Below are 22,863 nucleotides of genomic sequence, written 5' to 3' on the forward strand. Positions count from 1 at the left end.
TGCAGGGCTACTATTTTAATTTGAGTGTGGAAGAGGCCGACCATGATATTTCATCTGTAAAAAAAAAAGTTCTGAGGCACCCTGGACTTGTGTTGAGAGTGTGTTGTCTATGAGAAACCCAGCAGTTATGTTATGATGGAGAGACACTGTGATGGCTCGTTGGAGGAGATGTGTGGCACACAAGGCATACAGTATGCCAAGTTCTCTGGCCGTTGCTGCATGCATCCGGTGGTCACTGTCAGCGTATTGGTGCGGGGGTTTGGGGAGCACTGTATAAAGGACGTAGGCTATGTGCTCTTGTACAAAGTAGAACCGCTCCTGTTCTTGGGAGCCTGTGTGTCTGGGGCTCCCATTGTCTACAGGTGTGCCGTTTCAACGCTTCGGTATTTGCTGCGCGCAGCGCCGTCAGCGGTAATATTGTGGTTGTGATTGTGGTTGTCTGCTGCAAAAATCCCTGTCTGTCTCGTACTATCCCTGCAGGCTGCTGCTGGCCGTATCTGTCTGTCTGTCTGTCTGTCTGTCTGTCTGTCTGTCTGTCTGTCTGTCTATCTATCTATCTATCTACGGTATCTATATCATGAAAAAAGAAAATATATGAAAAGTCTACAAGCTCACAAGGTTTACCATAACATGCTCTGTTCTTTGGTCATTTAGAAACTCCTGATCCTGTGTGTCAACAACTAAAGTCTATTCTGAAGGAGAAATTTGAGTGTTTGTTGGAGTGGACAAAAGAAGTACCAAAAACACTTCTGAATAAGATCTACACAGAGCTCTACATCACAGAGGGAGACAGTGGACAGGTCAATAAAGAACATGAGGTCAGTCAGATTGAAAAAGCATCTAGGAAACCAGCTGGACTAGAAATACCAATCAAATTAGAAGACACCTTTAAGCCTTTACCTGGACAAAATAAACCAATCAGAACAGTGATGACAAAGGGAGTGGCTGGTATTGGCAAAACAGTCTTAACTCAGAAATACACACTGGACTGGATAGAAGACAAAGCCAACGACATTTTCCATTTTGTGTTTCCATTCACTTTTCGAGAGCTGAATTTGATGTTGAAAGAGAAGAAGAATTACAGCCTGGTGGAACTAATTCATCACTTTTTTGGTGAAATCAAGGAAGCAGGAATATCCAGTTTCAACAGTTCCAAAGTTCTGTTCATCCTTGATGGTCTAGATGAGTTTCGGACTTCTCTACAGTTCCAGGAAAATAACATATGTACTGATGAAAAGAAGCCAGCGTCTGTGGACGTGTTACTTGCAAACCTTATCAGTGGTCACCTGCTTCCCTCTGCTCGCATCTGGATAACCACACGACCTGCAGCAGCCACTCGGATCCCTAGAGATTATGTTGACAGGGTGACAGAGGTTAGAGGATTCACAGACCCCCAAAAGGATCAATACTTCATGAAGAGATTCAGTGATGATGAGAACCAGGCCAGAACAGTCATCTCACACATCAAGACATCACGAAGCCTCCACATCATGTGTCACATCCCAGTCTTCTGTTGGATCATTGCTTCCGTTCTGGAGAACATGTTGAAAAAAGCGGTAAAAATATCACTGCCAAAGACACTGACTGAGATGTACCTCCGTTTCATGGACATTCAGTCTGAACAGACCAATGTGAAGTATCATCATGACAATGATCAGACTCATGCTGACTGGAATCCAGAGAAGAATACAATGGCCATTATGTCTCTGGGAAAACTGGCTTTTGAACAGCTGAAAAAAGGCAACATGATCTTCTATGAAGCAGACCTGAAAGAGTGTGGCATTAATATCAGAGATGCAGCTGTGTACTCAGGAGTGTTCACACAGATGTTTAAAACAGTGAAGGCTGGGTGGGAAAAGAAAGAGGTATTCTGCTTTGTTCATCTGAGTGTTCAGGAGTTTCTCGCTGCTCTTTATGTCTTTCACACATTCAACAAAGATGGTGTCAACCTACTGTCAACCTCCACGTGGTCCAAGCTATTTAGATGCAAATCTAAGATCAAACACCTCTACCAGAGTGCTGTAGACATGGCCATACAGAGTGAAGATGGACACTGGGACTTGTTCCTCCGTTTCCTGCTGGGCCTCTCATTGGAGACCAATCAGAGTCTCTTACAAAGACTGTTGGGACAGACAGAAAGTAGATCACGAGCCAATCAGGAAACAGTCAAGTACAACAGAGAGAACAATCAGGAATCAGTCGAGGTCAGTGAGAATCCATCTCCAGAGAGCATCATTCTGTTGGGAGAGACAGGAAGTAGCGATCAGGCCAATCAGGAAACAGTCGAGTATATCAAGAAGAAGATCAGGGAGAATCCCTCTCTAGAGAGAAGCATCAATCTGTTCCACTGTCTGAATGAGCTCAATGACCATTCTCTAGAAGAGGAGATCCAACAGTCCCTGAGTTCAGGACGTCTCTCCACAGAGAAACTCTCTCCTGCTCAGTGGTCAACTATAGCTGCCATGTTGCTGTCATCAGGAAAGGATCTGGATGTGTTTGACCTGAAGAAATACCAAGCTTCAGAGGAGGCTCTTTTGGGGCTGCTGCCACTGGTCAAAGCCTCCAGTAGAGCAGTGTAAGTGCCTGGCCCTGGATACACTTAATATATTATATCATTGTTCTGTTATAGGAAAGATACTTCACGCATTTCAGCTTTCCTCATGTGACAAATAGTGAAAATTGCAGATCTACAGCTCACAACATGTGATGTGAGCTGGTGGATGTTATTTTTGCTATAATTATATCCAAGAAGACAGTCCAACAGAATACAAATATTGATTTCATCCACACACATGTGTTTCTCCAGGCTGAATGGCTGTAACCTGTCAGAGAGATGCTGTGAGGAGTTGTCATCAGTTCTCTCCAACTCCTCTAGTTTGAAGGAAATTGATCTCAGTAACAATGATTTGACAGATTCCGGAGTGAAAACTCTCTCTGTTGGACTGGGGAGTCCAGACTGTACCCTGGAGACACTCAGGTCAGTATTCCTGAACATGTACAGAACACCATTCATATCCTGGTTTAAATACATGTGGAGATTATCTTGATTATTTATTATTCACGTTCACCATTCATTTATGTTTTATGTTTTATTAGGTGGAGGCAAAGTCTGATACTGGATACATTATGCTATCTTTCTTTTATAGAAATAAATAAAGACAACATGGTAATGGTTTTTTTTCATCACTAATGAACACATTATTTTTATCACTAATGTTTCTCCAGGCTGAGTAGCTGTAACCTGTCAGAGACATGCTGTGAGGAGTTGTCAAAAGTTCTCAGCTCCATCTCCTCTAGTTTGAAGGAGATTGATCTCAGTAACAATGATTTGACCGATTCTGGAGTGAAAAAACTCTCTGCTGGACTGGGGAGTCCAGACTGTACACTGGAGACACTCAGGTCAGTATTCCTGGACATGTACAGAACACCATTCATATCCTGGTTTAAATACACGTGGAGATTACCTTGATTAATTGATTCACATTTAATTAGAGGTAGACAGACAAAGCCAGACAATAGCTATAGTAAGTATAACTAGAAAGGTGGAATTCTGGGGAATTGCGAGTGTTGTTGCACTGACACTGATTTATATTATATATTTTAGTGTCAAGTGAAGCATGACCAATCCTGTCTGATTGGACATTATATTATCCAAGATATCTGGACGCTCCATCAAAGCGAAAACTAGTGTTAGAACTTTAAGCCAAAATAAATGCACTTTCACAGTTCGAACCAAATGAATTTGGTTGTGTGTGTGTGTGTGTGTGTGTGTGTGTGTGTGTGTGTGTGTGTGTGTGTGTGTGTGTGTGTGTGTGTGTGTGTGTGTGTGTGTGTGTGTGTAGTTTGTCAGGATGTATGGTCTCAGAGGAAGGCTGTTCTGCTCTGGTCTCAGCTCTGAGATCCAACCCCTCCCACCTGAAAGAGCTTGATTTGAGCTATAATCACTTGGGAGACTGTGTGGAGCATCTCTCTGCTGGAGTGGAGGATCCAGGCTTGGAATTGAAGACTCTCAGGTAGGGAAAGACACGCTGCCACTCAGTGCCAATGGCTTCTAGTAAGTTTAGAGGAGGGAAATCATACTCTGATGCTGTATAGCAGGGCTTTTCAACTGTTCTGTGCCCTAGACTATTTGACGAGTCCCTTTCATCAATTCTAAACATGAATTCTGGTGCTGGTTGATGCCTACCATGTCTGTACCAATCTGGGAACCCATCATCAAAGAAAGGGCGACACCCATTCGGTCTGTCTCTCTTCGTAGCCATCATTGACTCATCTCGAGAGATTGTGTCTGTGTGTCAGTTCTCGGCCCGCCCCGCCGGCCGTACTTTGACAAACATTCACGTCCACGCAAGCGTGTGTTTCACCTACATGGGCATACCTATAGAAAGCCACAAGTCTTGTGATTACAGAGCTGAAAACCACGTGTTTGTAGCATCAAAACTCGCGCTACTATCAACGTTGAAGTCCGACATACATAAACAAACAAATGTTGATAAAGTTGTAACTACTCACGTTCAAAGACGGTTTCTAGTCCACCAACATGATCTATTTCCACAATAATGATGTTCTTATTTCGTGTAAAGTACACATAATCCAAGCCATTGATTTAAAATAGTCCAAACCATGTTTTCCTTCATGCCATCACTGTTCTCCCTTTGGCAGACATACAAACGTGATGACGACGAAAGACAATTCTTCACGGTGTTTTGCATGTAAATCCAGTCCACATTTTCAGTATAACCCTTTGTTTGCTCTCAAAATGGCCCCCAAACGATGCAGATGAATATTGACACTTCATTTCACCCAATTCACCCTTTGTTAGCCTTCTGGTTGGTCCCTGACTGACCAACCAGCAGGCTCTATCTGCCTTGTCCCGCCCTGGTTCCGCCTTTTTTATGTTGAAAATAAAAACATTTTAAAACATGCCGAGTCACTATACTGCCACTGAGCAGCTCCATTTCACTGAAACCAAGTTTCAGTGAAATGAGAATTGAATACACAGAATAACAATACGAAGCAACTGAAATAAAATGGTAGTGGATGGAGTGTCCCACCAAATGTCCCACCAAGACAGATCAACCAATGGGTGTGAAGAGGGGCGGGACAATGGGCGGGACTTGACAAAGGGTGAATTGGAGCTTCTAGTCCTGTCCCATCCCCCCAATAGCGACCAGTGGTCTGTGTTCAGAGGCGGTGCATGGCCATGTTTCCTGTGCCACAGATTCACCCAGTGGCAACAAGTTGTTCTGGTGACTGGCACAACTTATAGCCAATGAAATTATCCGAAAAATGATGCCTAATTTGTTTTGGCTGAAGTGAACTACAATACCCAAAAACGCCTGCGTAACAGCACTACTGGACGTGCGTAAATACGCAGAAGCTCGCCGAATGTCAGACCAAGAGTGTTAGGGATGTCAGTAAAAAAAAAAAATAATAATAATAATAATAAATAAATAAAAATATTAAAAATTTAAAAAATCCAGTCTATTACCCCTTTTTTGACCTTCTTATATGATATATGCAAATGTCTCCAAATGAAAACGCATAGACTTACACTTAGTAAAACATGTGTAAAATATTCATATTCTGTATGTCCTTTGAAATTGGGCTAGGTAAGGCTTCAAAATGTGGCCACATTGTGTTTTTCAGCTCCTATATGATAATAACAGTGTTATGCAGGCATCTATTTACTGAAAATATTTAGGCGAGGATTAAAAACCTGCTATTCCAGTAAGTTAAAACTTGAATTACTCAATGTCAGTTGCACACAGAGTAATTATTTATTTCTGGGTAAAACTTCAAAATGTTTCCTTCAAAATGAGACCATGCCCAATGCAATACTCCAAATGGTTTAAAAACAACAATCAAATTACTTTGGGTACACTGTGTATAGGCGTTTTTTGCAAATTATACAGGATTGTTAACAGGTAAGACAAGCTGAATAGCTCTGCTGTTTAATGTTTCTTGGTGTAAAATCATTATCCGCGTTGTTTTATTATTCTTTTTAAAAACACCATAACATAAAATAGCTGATCTATAAACTCACAGCACATCACAATGTGCTGAGCTTCGATCGTCTATTTTCACAATTTTTGTTTCTACACAACAGTGACTATAGGGTTTTATATGCAGATACAAGGTTTCTACACAACAGTGACTATAGGGTTTATATGGAGATACAAGGTTTCTACACAACAGTGACTATAGGGTTTATATGGAGATACAAGGTTTCTACACAACAGTGACTATAGGGTTTATATGCAGATACAAGGTTTCTACACAACAGTGACTATAGGGTTTATATGGAGATACAAGGTTTCTACACAACAGTGACTATAGGGTTTATATGGAGATACAAGGTTTCTACACAACAGTGACTATAGGGTTTATATGCAGATACAAGGTTTCTACACAACAGTGACCATAGGGTTTACATGGAGATACAAGGTTTCTACACAACAGTGACTATAGGGTTTATATGGAGATACAAGGTTTCTACGCAACAGTGACTATAGGGTTTATATGGAGATACAAGGTTTCTACACAACAGTGACTATAGGGTTTATATGGAGATACAAGGTTTCTACACAACAGTGACTATAGGGTTTATATGGAGATACAAGGTTTCTACACAACAGTGAGGGTTTATATGGAGATACAAGGTTTCTACACAACAGTGACTATAGGGTTTATATGGAGATACAAGGTTTCTACACAACAGTGAGGGTTTATATGGAGATACAAGGTTTCTACACAACAGTGACTATAGGATTTATATGGAGATACAAGGTTTCTACACAACAGTGACTATAGGATTTATATGGAGATACAAGGTTTCTACACAACAGTGACTATAGGGTTTATATGGAGATACAAGGTTTCTACACAACAGTGACTATAGGGTTTATATGGAGATACAAGGTTACAACAGTGACTATAGGGTTTATATGGAGATACAAGGTTTCTACACTACAGTGACTATAGGGTTTTATTTGGAGATACAAGGTTTCTACACAACAGTGACTATAGGTTTTATATGGAGATACAAGGTTTCTACACAACAGTGACTATAGGGTTTATATGGAGATACAAGGTTTCTACACAACAGTGATTAAAGGGTTTCTCAAAGTGGGTGCTGTGTCACCCTAGGGTGCCATGATGCCAGTCCAGGGTGCCTGAGAATACTTTGATAATATTTGTAATGTATCAATATCACTTCAGTTTAACCACTTATACTTACCAGTAAGACTCCCTAATCGGGAGATAAGCGACCGTAGGTCACTTATCTCCACAAATAGGGCAAAAATTTGTTTTGCCAAAATCTTCCTGATCCATGTTGATGACATGAGTGTAGACATACTGTGTAGTGATTTTCGTGATTTTAGGGCAAAATCTGTAGGAGCAGTGTCCAAAAAGGTGTTTTTAAAAATCGGCCTGGAGGTGGCGCTATATGGGAGAGATTCATGTTGATGGGATGAGTGTAGACATACTGTGTACCGATTTGCGTGATTTTAGGGCAAAAATTGTAGGAGCAGTGTCCAAAAATCTGTTTTGCAAGAATCGGCCTCATGGTGGCGCTAGAAGAGGGCCATGTGAGAAATGAGGGGTGGGGTCTCCGCGCCGCCAAGGCGGACGAATAGGTACCGGCCCCGGCTGTCCCGGTCGCTCCTAGCTGGAGTTACGGCATTTTATGTGAGCTGCAGTGTAGGGGGTCCTCCACTGGGGGCGCCACCACTTTTGCATCCGTTCTGGAGCACCACGAGCGGTGGTCCCCGGGAATTCCCCGTGAGCAGCCCCGTTGGGGTGGTCATTTGGTCAGTTTAGCACATTTGGTAATTTTTTACATCTGGGGGTCCCCCAGGGACCTGGGGGTCCCTGGAGCTCCGGGGGTCCTTGGAGGTTGTAGTTTGGCAGGTAAGGAGTGTGTGTGCAAAATTTGGCATGGATCGGGGCAACGGTTGCGGAGATATGAGCAGGGCAAGAGTGTGACGTGTGACGTGTGACTGACGGACTCACTCACGGACAGCCTGTGGAGGTTTTGGTAGTAAATGCGACCTACGGTCGCAATAACTTGTCAGACGCCTCAGGGCGACAAGCGACCTCAGCCTAAAGGGCGAGGTTGCGCCATGTCTTGGCCATCTGGCCAGTGATGTATATCAGACCAGTTACCCATGGAGACTCCTGCTACCCATTTATGGAGATCCATGTACTATATATGGAGATGTGCTGAGACCCCAAACATGCTTACTCAGTTATTCGTTATGTGAAAGTCCTATGACGTCTATGACGTCTGACATCATACATACGATCCCTTTTATGCCCAACATGGACTCATTGGGCATTGGGCTGTCTTGGCCATCAGTCTTGACCATATAATGGATTCTGTTAGTGTGGTATGTGGCCGATGTGGCCTCCATATATGGGCATTCCCACATGAAGTCCCGTTAGATATGGGCTTAATATTGATGACATCAGGGATCTCCATATATGGGCATGTGATGAGACAGTGATGTCAGAGTGTGATGTCAAAGCGGCAAACCCATAGACCGTAAAAAAGCGTACAGGTCCAGACAGACAGACAGATGGACGGACGGAGACATGGTGTGCCATTTCACATACTGAACTGCGACCTTTGGTCACAATAAGACAACCAGTAGTTGGAGCGAATCCGATATTTCCATGACCGTGAGAGCATAGGTCAGTTTCTCAGTGGTTTTGTCAACTATGAATTGAGCTCCCATCCCCCTCACAAAAAATGCGGGCAAAATGTTTGATAGCCGCTGAAAGTTTGTGTCTCATTCACTTACTATACACTATACTATAAAGGAAAAAACATACCCCCCAAAAAATCTGCTTTAAGTAGCAGGTGAGGGGTCAAACTAGAGGTTTTTAATCATTTATTTGTATTTTATTTGTATTTTATTATTTTTAATCATTTGGCTAAAACGGCCCAACAAAACTATGGTTTAGTGATGAGTCATCACTTTTCACAATCTTTTGGGGTCCGTTTTTAGCCCAAGGAATGTTTTTCATGTAAAACAAATGCTTGCAGTGGATTCAGAATAATTAAAAACCCCTAGTTTGACCCCTCACATGCTACTTAAAGCAGATTTTTGGGTGGTATTTCTTTCCTAGTATAGTAAGTGAATGAGACACAAACAGCTGTCAAACATTTTTGCGAGGGACATGGGAGCTCAATTTGTTATTTAACCTTATAGTTGACAAAACCACTGAGAAACTGACCTATGCTCTCACGGTCACGGAAATATCGGATTCGCCCCAACTACTGAGTTTCCTGCAGTACACCAAGTCTCTTCACCAAAACAAGCTCACAATGTGTCAAGTTGTGACGCGTTGTGAGCTTGTAGATCTGCTATTTTTGGTGAATGTTCCCCCAGAATAGGGATGCTGGGGTTTAAGTGGTTAAACGTCAAGTATAAAGGTTATTTTCAATCTGTCCTAATGGAAACAGATATTCTGTCAAGTATTCCTCATGACATACTGTATCTTAGGGTTTACATATTTGACATACATTTAAGGTACTGTAAAGTAACAATGTAATTCAGGGGTGTCGTGGATGAATACGTTATGTACGTGACATGTTTTAGAACATCTGCTGTAGACTATTGCAGTAGATTAGAGATTATCATGATTGATTATGTGTGACGTTATAGAGTAGATAAAGTGTTCATTGATTATATTAATATCTAGCCTAATGACACATCATTGATACTGTAAAGCTTGTAAGAGTCTAGATGTCTACCTAGGACTGAGTAGTTATTGTTTTGGTAAAGCCTATCTTGTTATGGTACAGCTCGTTCCAGAGGCCTTGAAGCCACAGTATAACTCTAGTGTTTGACCATTCTTCTTGGCAGAACTCTTTTACCACTGTCCAGAGTGTTAATTGTATTTCTGTCCATGATATCATGTTATATATAAACTTGACCACACACCACCTAATATAATTGTCTTGTCTCCTCATTCTCTCATGATTATTGATTGATCTGAATTCCACCACACTATGAAGGCCTGACTTTGTCTCTCTTCCTCCCACAGTGTGGACCATGGTGGAGAGAAGATGCTGAAACCAGGTCTGAGGAAGTGTAAGTGTTAATTCTGTTTTATTCATGAAATCAAAGCAGCACAAACGGCATGTGACATTCACTCATTAACATCCTACTGTGAATGAAGATGATCATAATCATCAGTAATTATATGAACAAATACTAAATTTGTTATTTCAAACATTTAAACATTTTGTCAAACACTTTTGAAAATAGCTGATCTACATGATCACATGTGAAACGTTGTGAGCTTGTAAACCGTTATTTTTTAATAGATTAAGTATGTAATGCTTCTGAGATGTAGAGGAAAAGTCAGTTGTCTGGCTTTCATAACATTGAGAGCGGCCATGTTGGATTTTCCACTGGATTGCATGCTAATTCAATTCCTATTAAATCACAGAGCGCCTCCAAAAATATGTTAAATGTTTTATCTGGTTATAAGATAAGGATTTCCTTTTAGTTGACCTTGTACCAGGTTTTCCCATACACACTTCAGCAATGGCAAGTCTCTTATTTTAAAGTATTTTGCCATCAGAATGTATGGTCATGGCAACAGATGGCACCTCCATAATTAACCAATGTCAATACTATCAATCTATCACTAACAATCTGTCAATTGCACAATAATCATGTATACAAGCTATTCAAAAGAGAACAAATCATTTTTTAATATTTAAAAATCTATTTTCATTTTGTCTTTCTTTTTGAAAATAAAATACAAAATATATATATACAACAATTTCGGGGTCCCCCTGCAGTATCCCTGCCGACCCCCTAGGGGTCGCCGACCCCCTGTTGAAGACCCCTGGTATAGACAGTATAGAACACGCCCCCTCATCACAGAGGCGGGTCGTGCCAGAATTGAAACACAGTGGTCAGATATGAAACGACGGGCCTGGGCGTTTCAATATCCGGGGCCGAGGCGTTGGCGGGCACACCGCACCGCACCGCGCCGGCACGCCCCGGCTGCCTTTCCCGGGCCTGAGGTGCCACTGCCCCGGGGGGGGGGGGGGGGGGGGGGGGGGGGACACGGGGCAGAGGTCAGAGGTCGGGGCAGAGGTCAAAAACACAAAGAACAAGGGTCCTAATCAATAGCAAAAAAGTATTTTTGGGGGGTGAACTACTCCTTTAAGTTCAGTTCAGGTCATTGTGACCCGTTTTACATTTTCATTTGAAAAAAAAAAAGGTAGAAGTTTAATTTCTTTCCGCCTGAAACTCACTGGCCTCAAAGATTCTTCTGTGATGAAGATGCAGTGCTCTACACCCATGCTCCACCCGAACTTAAGCTAGCAGATCTACAAGCTCACAGCGTACGTACTGCTCTGTGAGCTTGTCCAATAGCATCCAGCTGCAGACTCACAGACCACGTGAGAGTTGATATGTGAGCGCTCCTCTCCTCTCCTCTCCTCTCCTCTCCTCTCCTCTCCTCTCCTCTCCTCTCCTCTCCTCTCCTCCAGCCTCAGCCCCCCCCCCCCCTCCCCCCCAGAGAGAGAGAGAGAGACACACACACACACACACACACACACACACACACACACACACACACACACACACACACACACACACACACACACACACACACACACACACACCCTCTCCTCTCCTCTCCTCTCCTCTCCTCTCCTCTCCTCTCCTGCGATCGGGGGTGAGGCGTACCCATAGAGTTATAATAAGAATAGAGAGGACACCAGATATCCCCGCCCGTCCACTTGCATTGAGTTGCTCACCCAGCGCATGAGGCGTTTTCACCCCTCCTTCCGCATAGTAAAACCGTGACGTAGTGGGGCCTTTGTGACTCATTTTTCGTCATAGTTTGTGTTCATGGACGCGCATTCATGAACGAGCACTTCCGGTATGAACGCGCGTCAATACAAAGAAGCCTAGACGCGCGTTCATGTTTCTGGCCCCAACTGCAGTACCTCAAAACGGCCACCATGTCCATTTGGTTTCAGGGCGCCTCCAGGGTTCTGGGGGCTTGGGCGTACCGTGGAGGTTTCCGAATGTAAATGTGTGTGTAAACGTGTGGTCGCCATTGGCTGAGCCCTAGGGTGATTGACAGGTCGCAAATGGGGGAGGGTCACTTGTTTGCATGTCTGCATATGATTTGCATGTCTAGTAGCCATGTGTTTGTGTTGTGTTTCTGTCACTTTGGTCCACAAGGTCATGGGTTTGATCCAAATTAAATGTGACATACACACTTGCAGTGATGTTAATAGGTTTTTAATGTAATGAGTCCCGGGACCCCAGAAGAGTTTTTCGGATGAGTCCCAGGGATATTTTATGGGTCCCAAAAAAATTCAACGCCGCGGAGATGGGTATCGTTCACCTCTGAATCGATACGATACCTTTTTCGATACCTGGGAATCGATACGATACCTTTTTCGATACCGTTTTCGATACTTTTTTATGTATTATTATTATTATTACTACCCTTATTATTACCATTATTATTATTATTATTAACTTTTTTCTATAGGCTATTTTACACACCACAATAGGTTATTAAGGCCGTCTAAAGACTGAGCTTGTAGATCGGCTATTTTCAAAATGTTTGCCTATTTCTTATATTTATTTTACAATTTGGCTAATGTTTGAACTTAGAACTAGGATTTCTAAATACACTAGGCTACAGACACGCATTTAATTATATTTATATCACTGGGACCCCAATTTATATTACATTTTAAAAAACTAGAGTAGGCCTACAAATGGAACAGGTCCATTTGGTTCCATTTGTTCACCGAGTAACAGACCCATTAAGTTTCCAAAAGATTCCCTTTTACTTTGCTATTAGCAATATAAAACGTTTTTATATTCAGCAAAATGTCAGTAATGGTATTGTCTGCCTCTCATTATTGTCAAGGAAGAAAGTACCGCATGTCGCTGCCTTGCTTAAGTTTCATCAAGGCAAAAAAAAGCACCCTAAGACACACACCAAAAGTTGTGTGTGCGGGGGAAAGAGGAGGGGCAGCCACCATTGCACAGAAATCACTTTCACTTTCAGCTTATGACAAACGGCAGCTTTTAATCAATGCACAAGGATTTAAGGACATTATATTTATAATGATTACAAGAACATTCACTACCTGTAGCTATGGAGTAGGCCTACTCCGTTGGAACCTACTCTGTTGGAACGGAAATAAACTTGTACGTGCTGTTAGACAGACAGTTGGCTCCTCTCCTCTCCGCAGGTTTAATAGGAAGCAAAGACAGACACCACGGTTTGATTTGATCATTGCGTAGTCAATTATGAAGGGATTTCAAAAATTTAAACGTCTCCATATTGCTTGGGAAGTCTACTTAGCAGAACATCGCGGCCTTTGCGATTCGCTAATCGCTAATGTTTTTCTTTTACCGCGATGCGGTAAATTATGGATTAATAATGGAGGCGCGTCCCCGGGACCCCAGAAACAAGACGTGAATGCGTCTCTGGGCGACATGAATGCGTATTTGACGCGGGACGCGCACGTAATGACATCACTGCTACTTGTATGTATACTCATTGACGATAAACATAAACATTGTTCAATATATCGTGAGTTACCTGACTGAACTGTACTTACATTCTTTTTGATCTAAATCAAATCTCTTCATCAAAGATAGCTGATCTACAAGCTCACAAAATGTCCCATTGGGATGCGTTTTGAGCGTGTAGATCGGCTATTTTTGGTGAATGTTCCACCCAGAATAGTAATGCTTTAGTTAAAGTGGTTAAACAAAGTTAAATAACGTTAATCTCTCAACCTTGTGACATAGGCTACTGTATCTTAAAACCCATTTTGTGCCCCAGAAATTAACGGATTAAAATGTCCAGTGTGCCTCTCGCTGGCTCCATAAACGGCCAGTCTCTTATTTTGAAGGCCAGAAGTCCATAGCTCAAACACTTCCGGTTTGACGTCATCGCGTCCTTCACAGAAAGCGGTCATCGTCCACATGGTGTTGTGTAATGGCGGAACGGAGCTTTTCAACATGTGTTTTATTAGCGAGAATCTACTGCCATCCTCCCATTTGAAAGTGTTGTTTGGAGATAATGGACATTAAAGATGAGATTCCCCGTCTGCCTCAATGTTATGGGATTACTATTTTGTGCTCGTGGATCCGTGATGATGATAAATCAGCGAGGGAGATCGTCTCGGGACCTTCCGCCCATGTACCCAGTGGGATAACCGCCGTTACAGTAATATATTACTTTTCGCGAGACATCTCGCGATTGGCACTGCGAACATCAAAGGGAATTTCGAGAGATATCTCGGGAAAGGCACTAAATCGGTTAAGGGGGAATGATTTACATTCTTTCAATACATTTTCTTGCAATATTGTCCACTCATTTGCATGTCCATGGCAAAAATACAGGAATTCCCACCACAAGCCACCATGGCAATGAATCACGTCAAGTTAACACATTCACAACGTCACTGTTGTTTCAGTGACATCAAAGAGGCTGATGGCACCTGTGTTCAGATCACCTGAGCTCCAGTTTAGCTAAACTTAACTGACACAACTGTAGGGATGCTGATGGTCCTACTTTTCTTTTTATAATCTATAAAAATGTGCATTTATAATATGAATGAGAATGAGAACAATGACATTAAGTCAGTTTACTGTGCAAACAACAACAATATAATACAATAATGAATAAAAAGAAAACAATTACAGCAGCCTTTGTAAGAGCACCTATAGTGCAAATACGCACATAATGCCCTGCTTCACCACAAAGTAGTGAAAATATAAAATCTGCAAGCACACGTGTTACATAGCACTTTTAGATCATCTATTTTAATTAAAGGTAAAAACAAACAAGGAAGCCCTCCTAAATGACAAGCCGTCTCCTTGGCGTACCGTGGAGGTTTCCGAATGTAAATGTGTGTGTAAACGTGTGGTCGCCATTGGCTGAGCCCTAGGGTGATTGACAGGTCGCAAATGGGGGAGGGTCACTTGTTTGCATGTCTGCATATGATTTGCATGTCTAGTAGCCATGTGTTTGTGTTGTGTTTCTGTCACTTTGGCCCACAAGGTCATGGGTTTGATCCAAATTAAATGTGACATACACACTTGTATGTATACTCATTGACGATAAACATAAACATTGTTCAATATATCGTGAGTTACCTGACTGAACTGTACTTACATTCTTTTTGATCTAAATCAAATCTCTTCATCAAAGATAGCTGATCTACAAGCTCACAAAATGTCCCATTGGGATGCGTTTTGAGCGTGTAGATCGGCTATTTTTGGTGAATGTTCCACCCAGAATAGTAATGCTTTAGTTAAAGTGGTTAAACAAAGTTAAATAACGTTAATCTCTCAACCTTGTGACATAGGCTACTGTATCTTAAAACCCATTTTGTGCCCCAGAAATTAACAGATTAAAATGTCCAGTGTGCCTCTCGCTGGCTCCATAAACGGCCAGTCTCTTATGTTGAAGGCCAGAAGTCCATAGCTCAAACACTTCCGGTTTGACGTCATCGCGTCCTTCACAGAAAGCGGTCATCGTCCACATGGTGTTGTGTAATGGCGGAACGGAGCTTTTCAACATGTGTTTTATTAGCGAGAATCTACTGCCATCCTCCCATTTGAAAGTGTTGTTTGGAGATAATGGACATTAAAGATGAGATTCCCCGTCTGCCTCAATGTTATGGGATTACTATTTTGTGCTCGTGGATCCGTGATGATGATAAATCAGCGAGGGAGATCGTCTCGGGACCTTCCGCCCATGTACCCGGTGGGATAACCGCCGTTACAGTAATATATTACTTTTCGCGAGACATCTCGCGATTGGCACTGCGAACATCAAAGGGAATTTCGAGAGATATCTCGGGAAAGGCACTAAATCGGTTAAGGGGGAATGATTTACATTCTTTCAATACATTTTCTTGCAATATTGTCCACTCATTTGCATGTCCATGGCAAAAATACAGGAATTCCCACCACAAGCCACCATGGCAATGAATCACGTCAAGTTAACACATTCACAACGTCACTGTTGTTTCAGTGACATCAAAGAGGCTGATGGCACCTGTGTTCAGATCACCTGAGCTCCAGTTTAGCTAAACTTAACTGACACAACTGTAGGGATGCTGATGGTCCTACTTTTCTTTTTATAATCTTCAAAAATGTGCATTTATAATATGAATGAGAATGAGAACAATGGCATTAAGTCAGTTTACTGTGCAAACAACAACAATATAATACAATAATGAATAAAAAGAAAACAATTACAGCAGCCTTTGTAAGAGCACCTATAGTGCAAATACGCACATAATGCCCTGCTTCACCACAAAGTAGTGAAAATATAAAATCTGCAAGCACACGTGTTACATAGCACTTTTAGATCATCTATTTTAATTAAAGGTAAAAACAAACAAGGAAGCCCTCCTAAATGACAAGCCGTCTCCTTGGCAGGGGCCTCTGGCTCACCTCACCCTCCCTGACACCCTCTAGTACAGTGGTTCTCAACCTGTGGGTCAGGCCTGGGGACACACCAGATTATTTTGGGGGGTCCCCAGCTTAATGTGCAACATTGTTTTCTCACTCACCAGTAAACAAATCAACATAAAGTTTAAGTGTATAGAGGGTATCTGCACATTTATAAAGTGACAATTTAAGGACTTTTTAATACCTCTAAAATGATGAATTATATATTGGTCAAATTGTCAAATAATAGAAGTTGTGAAAATAGCTGATCTACATGCTCACAGCGCCTCACAATGTAGATCTGCTATTTTCACAATTGAACAAAATGTAAGTACCATGCATAGTAATACATAAGGACCGCAGCAATACACAAGAAACGGAGGGGGAGAGTCATTTAATCCGGTTGCTCCGTAGGTCCGGACGTAATTGTTTGTCTCCGTAACCTTACGGACAACACTCAACCTGACGGATCAAAACCGATAAAAACGTATGTACGCTTGAACTACCCGGCCGTGGCGAACTTTTGTCAACCGTGGCAGTAGTAGTGAGGACAATTACTTATAAAACAGCGGTTCTGAAACAAACTATATGTGTCCCAACAAGAAATATAATTTTATCAAGAAACGGTAAATAAAAGGAACGTCATTGCAACCAAGAAGACGTCATTCCTCACAGGACCGGCTGTGCATTGACATGAGAATACATACACACAAACGCGCGCGCACACACTCACACCGCCTCTCATCCAAAAGCGAGATGGGTGCAGTGCACTGTGTTGTTATTATTACTCAGTCTGGGTGGTTAAATCTATACCCTCGCGGAGTTGCATTTACCGCGATAATGTTGCGACAGACAGCAGCTGCAGAACCAGTCCAGACTGTTACAAAACATCACGTCGGTCGCCGAGTCAAGAAGTCGTTCTACATATTTTGGCTAAAAATGTCCTTGTGATTTGATACTACAAAACTATTTAATTGGAAATATTTTTTACATACTGCATAATGTGTGAAATAATTTAACCACAGTATAGTTGCAGAGTAAAGCAATTATCACACAAACATTGTTGTATGATAGACTGAACTGGAATGTCATGAAATATAGAATTGTGAATTTGACATTTCACATAAAGCTTTTACAACAGAGACATTTAGGTGACATTTAGCATATAGAGGGCCGTGAGGAGTTGAACCCCAATAACAAGTTAGTGAAGTGTTGCACCCCAAAAACAAGTCGTTTCCGAAACCGGCTCTTTGGTATTGCCTGCTGTCACCATTTAGTCAACTGCAAGTCCATTAAACATTAGAAAACATGTGAATATCTATCAGCCCAAAGCCCATTAGAGTGTATGTGCTAAAGATGTAAACACAGATGTATTATAATGTTAAGTGCATTCAGGTATTATGAATAAATACATTGAGTGCTGCCCTTACTTGCATGAAAGCAGTCAAGGCACCAACTTCAGTGATTACTGGTGATCACAAAATAAAATAGCACAATTATTTTAATATAACATCCACATCAGCTAGACTATGCATCACCTATTTGAAAATAGCATATATACAAGCTTGTGGGTCTGCTATTTTCACTCAGACTGGGGTCTGGGGACCCCCAGGGGTCCCACGATTTGTGTTTTGTATTTTTTAACATAGCATGGACACCAGCTAGCCACTAGTTACCCTATATGCATCACCTATTTGAAAATAACAGATATACAAGCGTGTGGATCTGCCATTTTCACTCAAGACTGGGGTCTGGGGACCCCCAGGGTGGGGCGGTATCGACATTTTGTTACCGCGATTACCGTCTTCCCATTTACCGCTGGTACTGCGGTAATTACCGCACCCCCGTATCTATTAATTAAGGTTCGGCGATAAACCAAAATATTGCAATCATCTTCCCAAAAGTCGCCTCTCCACAGCCTGACTGCCCGAGTCATACTTCTCCGTACAGCACAGCGGGTATGGCTTTGAAAGGAGCAGATCTACAAGCTCACAACACATCGCATCCGCGACGCGTTCTGAGCTTTTAGATCTGCACTGTCGGGTTACCATAGTAACGTAGGCTAGCTACTTGGGCTTTTCAGACACAAACAGCTGTGTGAACAAACCAGAAGAGGACGGGTAGTCAAATCGTGTACAGTGATTCTGTAAACTCACGTCACGTCTCAACTCTCAAATCGCAGTGATTGAGTGCTGCTATATACAGGTTTTAGTTACAAGACTTGACAGAAAAGGTTATAAAATCGCCGACGCGCCACAACGTGCGACGCGGTGGAAAAAGTAAAATAGTTTCATTTTCGTTTTTAGTCCATGCGGCCCGCGCTCCGCCAGTAATCCGTATGAATAAAAAAAGATATGCCACAACACAAGGTATGTATTAACATCCTTGTGTCGAGTGGATTACAGAGAAAGTTTATGCTGCTCCGTCATAGAGTTGTGCTCCGTTCTCTCCTGCCCTGTGCACTGTGTGCAGGTCTGTGTCTGAGTGACGTATGTGGCTTCAAACATGTGGTACACGGCCCAGAGCAGAGCGGCATGGAGCGCATGCGGTCCTCGCTTCTCCCCTGTTTTAAAACTCGCTTGTTTTCCAATAAAATATATACTTTTTTTTACCGCGGTAAGAACACTGACACCGCGGTAGACCTCGGTTTACCGCGGTACGGCGGTTACCGTGTCCAACCCTACCCACAATCTTTGTTTTGTATTTCTAACATAGCATGGACACCAGCTAGCCGCTAGTTACAAAATAGCCAATCTACAAGCTTGTAGATCGGCTATAAACAACAACAACAACAACCAGTAAAGGTGGTTGCACACTGCACTGCGTGTTTTCGTTGCGTTTTGGAAATCCGAAAGCCGTAGGCCAGGGAGAGAGAGAGGAAAGAGAGAGAGACCAAGGGACTCAGTGCAACAGCTGCGAAAATCGAAAAAATCAACCCTGGTCCGAAAATAAATACGAAAAAGGCGGCAGTGTGAAGACCTTTAGACTCCCTAATCGGGAGATAAGCGACCGTCAGGTCGCAGCGTGATTTGGTGGCGCTATATGGGACAGATCCATGTTGATGACATGAGTGTAGACATACTGTGTACCGATTTGCGTGATTTTAGGGCAAAATCTGTAGGAGCAGTGTCCAAAAATGTGTTTGAAAAAATGGGCCTGATGGTGGCGCTATATGGGACAGATTCATTCATGTTGACGGCTCTCTTGGCGCCGCCGAGGCGGGTGCGTGGGTACCGGCCCCGGCTCTCCCGGTCGCTCCTAGCCCGAGTTACGGCTAGGTTGTGGATTGGCAGGCAAGGAGTGTGTGTGCAAAGTTTGGCATGGATTGGGGCAACGGTGGCGGAGATATGAGTTGGGGAGTGTGACGTGACGGACAGACTGACAGACAGCCTGTCGAGGTTTTGGTAGTAGCTGCGACCTGACGGTCGCAACAACAACAACAACAAAGGGTGTGGGAATACTTGGGATCCATGGCACAAACTATTTTCTACTTAGGTCAAATGCATATTAATTCGGGGGGTCCTTGACATTAAAACGTTTGAGAACTACTGGCACACACATATTGAAATATAGCATCATGTAGCCACATCAATATAGCCAAGTCTATACACTGTATACATCAGCTACATAAAATAGCCTAATCAAGTACATATCAGATCATGGAGCCCATTTGATAACATGTTCTAACCAAAGGGACCCTGACGGTTCATTTGCACAACAAAGCACATTCCACTGAGCAGTTTACACATGCTACTCCAACCCAGATGGATGTACAGTAAACATGTGTTGACCAACACATCTCCACCCATCACCACAAATGTTGCATTATCATGTTAAATAGCTGTAGGGATGAAGGCATGAGCCTGAAGGAAAATAACATAAAAACGGAGCTAAGAGCTCATCAGCTCATTCCCTCAAACTGCAACATAAAATAAGCTAAATATACAGTGGTTGTATACAGTATGACATTAAAAATCGTCTTTCTACTAGGGGTCTAAAGAGTATTATGTTCAGTGACTGTGTGATTGATTGATTGATTGAAGACTTTATTAGAAGTTTGCATAGGAAAAGGTAGTTTCATGACGGTACAGTTCACTGGTACAAGGTCTACTAAAAGGAGATCCATGAAAAGACTAAGCTTATTTCCACTGGAAACCATTTAAGTATCTCATATAAAACATTGTGGTATTTCAGTGTCCATAACTGACTAGCATGCCATGGACTGTAGCTTTCAGTCAGGCAACATGATTACAGACAGCTCTGTACACATCATTATCAGATTATCCTTCCTCTGTAATCACAATGACAGTTTATCTGGCCATAAAAACGTTTGCTTTGTCCATGTCAGAAACTCCTGCTATCATGCCCAAATGCAACACTTTAGACAGGCAATGCTAATTCGCTAATTTGTTAGCAATGGCTCCCCCTGATAAAAGGTGACCAAATAAAAAATCAGGCATTCTAAAAACACATTTTAAAATGTGTTTAGTGGTGTTTCTCTGTAAATATATATACAGCTTACCTGCTTCAGGCTGCTGCTCCGGTCTGCCTGCCACTGTCCTGCCACTGTCCAGCCAGCAGGGCTGACAGGCTGTGAGAGTGAGAGAGATATAATTGTCCACCCAGGCCTTTCATCCAAAACACATTAAACACAAAACCGTAATGTTACTGGAGCCTAAAAAGTAGAAAGAGACCGTCACTGTTTGTCCGTGGGGGTCTGTGGGGAATTAAACCGCACCAGCCGATCTGTCCATCCAAGTGTAAACAGAAAACGGCTGCCCTCAGCTGTGGCTCTGGTTCAGTGGAGGAGGCGGGGTTAGGGAAACGAGCAGAAATCCCCCCCCCCCCCCAATGGTGACATTAAAAATGTAAACTCTATCCACGAGTTTCCTACGCCCCATAGTGCATTGCGCAGACGTCTGCACCGATCTTCCGCCGCCGATTTACAAGCTCACAACGGGTTGCATCTGCGACGAGACGTGAGCTTGTATGTCTGCTGTTAAACCCGGAAGTTTGGTCCTGATATTCTCCAGTAAACTCCCGCGGAAACTTGTGGATAAACAACAATAATAATATTGATGAGGTTTTAATTAGTTGTGATGTTTTGTCATGTGTTTTCTCACAGATTCCTGTTCACTCTCACTGGATGTGAACACAGTGAACAACTACCTCTACCTGTCAGAGGAGGACAGAAAGGTGACTCATACAGGACACCAAGGTTACCCTGCTCATCCAGAGAGATTCACCTCTTACAGTCAGGTGTTGAGTAAAGAGAGTCTGTGTGAAGGTGGGAGGTCCTACTGGGAAGTGGAATGGAGTGGAGAGAGGGTCCGTATAGCAGTCTGTTATAAAGACATCAACAGACAGGGTGGTGGGTCATTGTTTGGAGACAATAGCAAGTCATGGTGTTTACGTTGCTGTGATGGAAGCTACACGTTCAGACACAACAATGTTGAGACTGCAGTGTCAGGAAGTTGTTCCTCCAGTGACAGAGTGGGGGTGTACCTGGATCACAGTGCAGGGACTCTGTCATTTTACAGTGTTACTGACACCATGACCCTCCTCCATACAGTTCACACCACCTTCACACAACCTCTGTATGCAGGGATAAATGTTGGTTATGAAGGTACAGCAGAGCTGTGTAAGATGTGGTAGAGAGAGAGAGAGAGAGAGAGAGAGAGAGGGAGAGAGAGAGAGGGAGAGAGAGAGAGAGAGAGCACGGACGGACGGACGGACGGACAAACGGATGAACGGAGAGAGAGAGGGGGGGAGGGAGGGGCGGCCGGCCGGAGGGAGGGACGCGGACGGACAGACGAGAGAGAGAGAGAGAGAGAGAGAGAGGTGGGGGGTGGACGGACGGACGGACGGACGGATGAACGGAGAGAGAGAGAGAGAGAGAGAGAGAGAGAGAGGTGGGGGGTGGACGGACGGACGGACGGATGAACGGAGAGAGAGAGAGAGAGAGAGAGAGAGAGAGGTGGGGGGTGGACGGACGGACGGATGAACGGAGAGAGAGAGAGAGAGAGAGAGAGAGGTGGGGGGTGGACGGACGGACGGATGAACGGAGAGAGAGAGAGAGAGGGGGAGGGAGGGAGGGAGGGAGGCACGCGGACGGACGGACAGACGGACAGCCGAGAGAGAGAGAGAGGGGGGGGGGGGGGGTCATGTGCTGCAATGCTGGTAGAAGTACTCATATATTTTGGACTCGAGTAAAAGTAGAAATACCACAATGTAGAAATAACTGTTACCAGCGTTCTGAATTCTACTTGTTCAAAAGTATTAGTGTCAAAATATACTCAAGTAGTAAAAGTAAAAGTACTCGTTATGCAGAATGTATTTAATGTGTTATTAATTAAAAATACTATTTTGATCATTAACCAGTTAT

The 22,863-nt window shown here is 43.0% G+C and overlaps 1 protein-coding gene across 1 annotated transcript; it reads left to right on the forward strand.

Annotated features, from left to right (window-relative positions):
* Positions 1 to 814: 814 nt before the first annotated feature.
* Positions 815 to 22,133, forward strand: LOC308279909 (protein NLRC3-like; the record flags this gene model as incomplete). The annotated part of the gene is made up of 5 exons (XM_080720130.1): positions 815 to 2,575; positions 2,807 to 2,977; positions 10,057 to 10,103; positions 21,604 to 21,765; positions 22,051 to 22,133. Exons 1-5 carry the CDS (start codon positions 930 to 932, stop codon positions 22,131 to 22,133), a joined length of 2,109 nt encoding a protein of 702 aa, XP_080576256.1. The 5' UTR covers positions 815 to 929.
* Positions 22,134 to 22,863: the final 730 nt, after the last annotated feature.

This window comes from Nannobrachium achirus, assembly GCF_963921795.1.
Source record: "Nannobrachium achirus genome assembly, chromosome: 24".
Lineage (NCBI taxonomy): Eukaryota > Metazoa > Chordata > Actinopteri > Myctophiformes > Myctophidae > Nannobrachium > Nannobrachium achirus.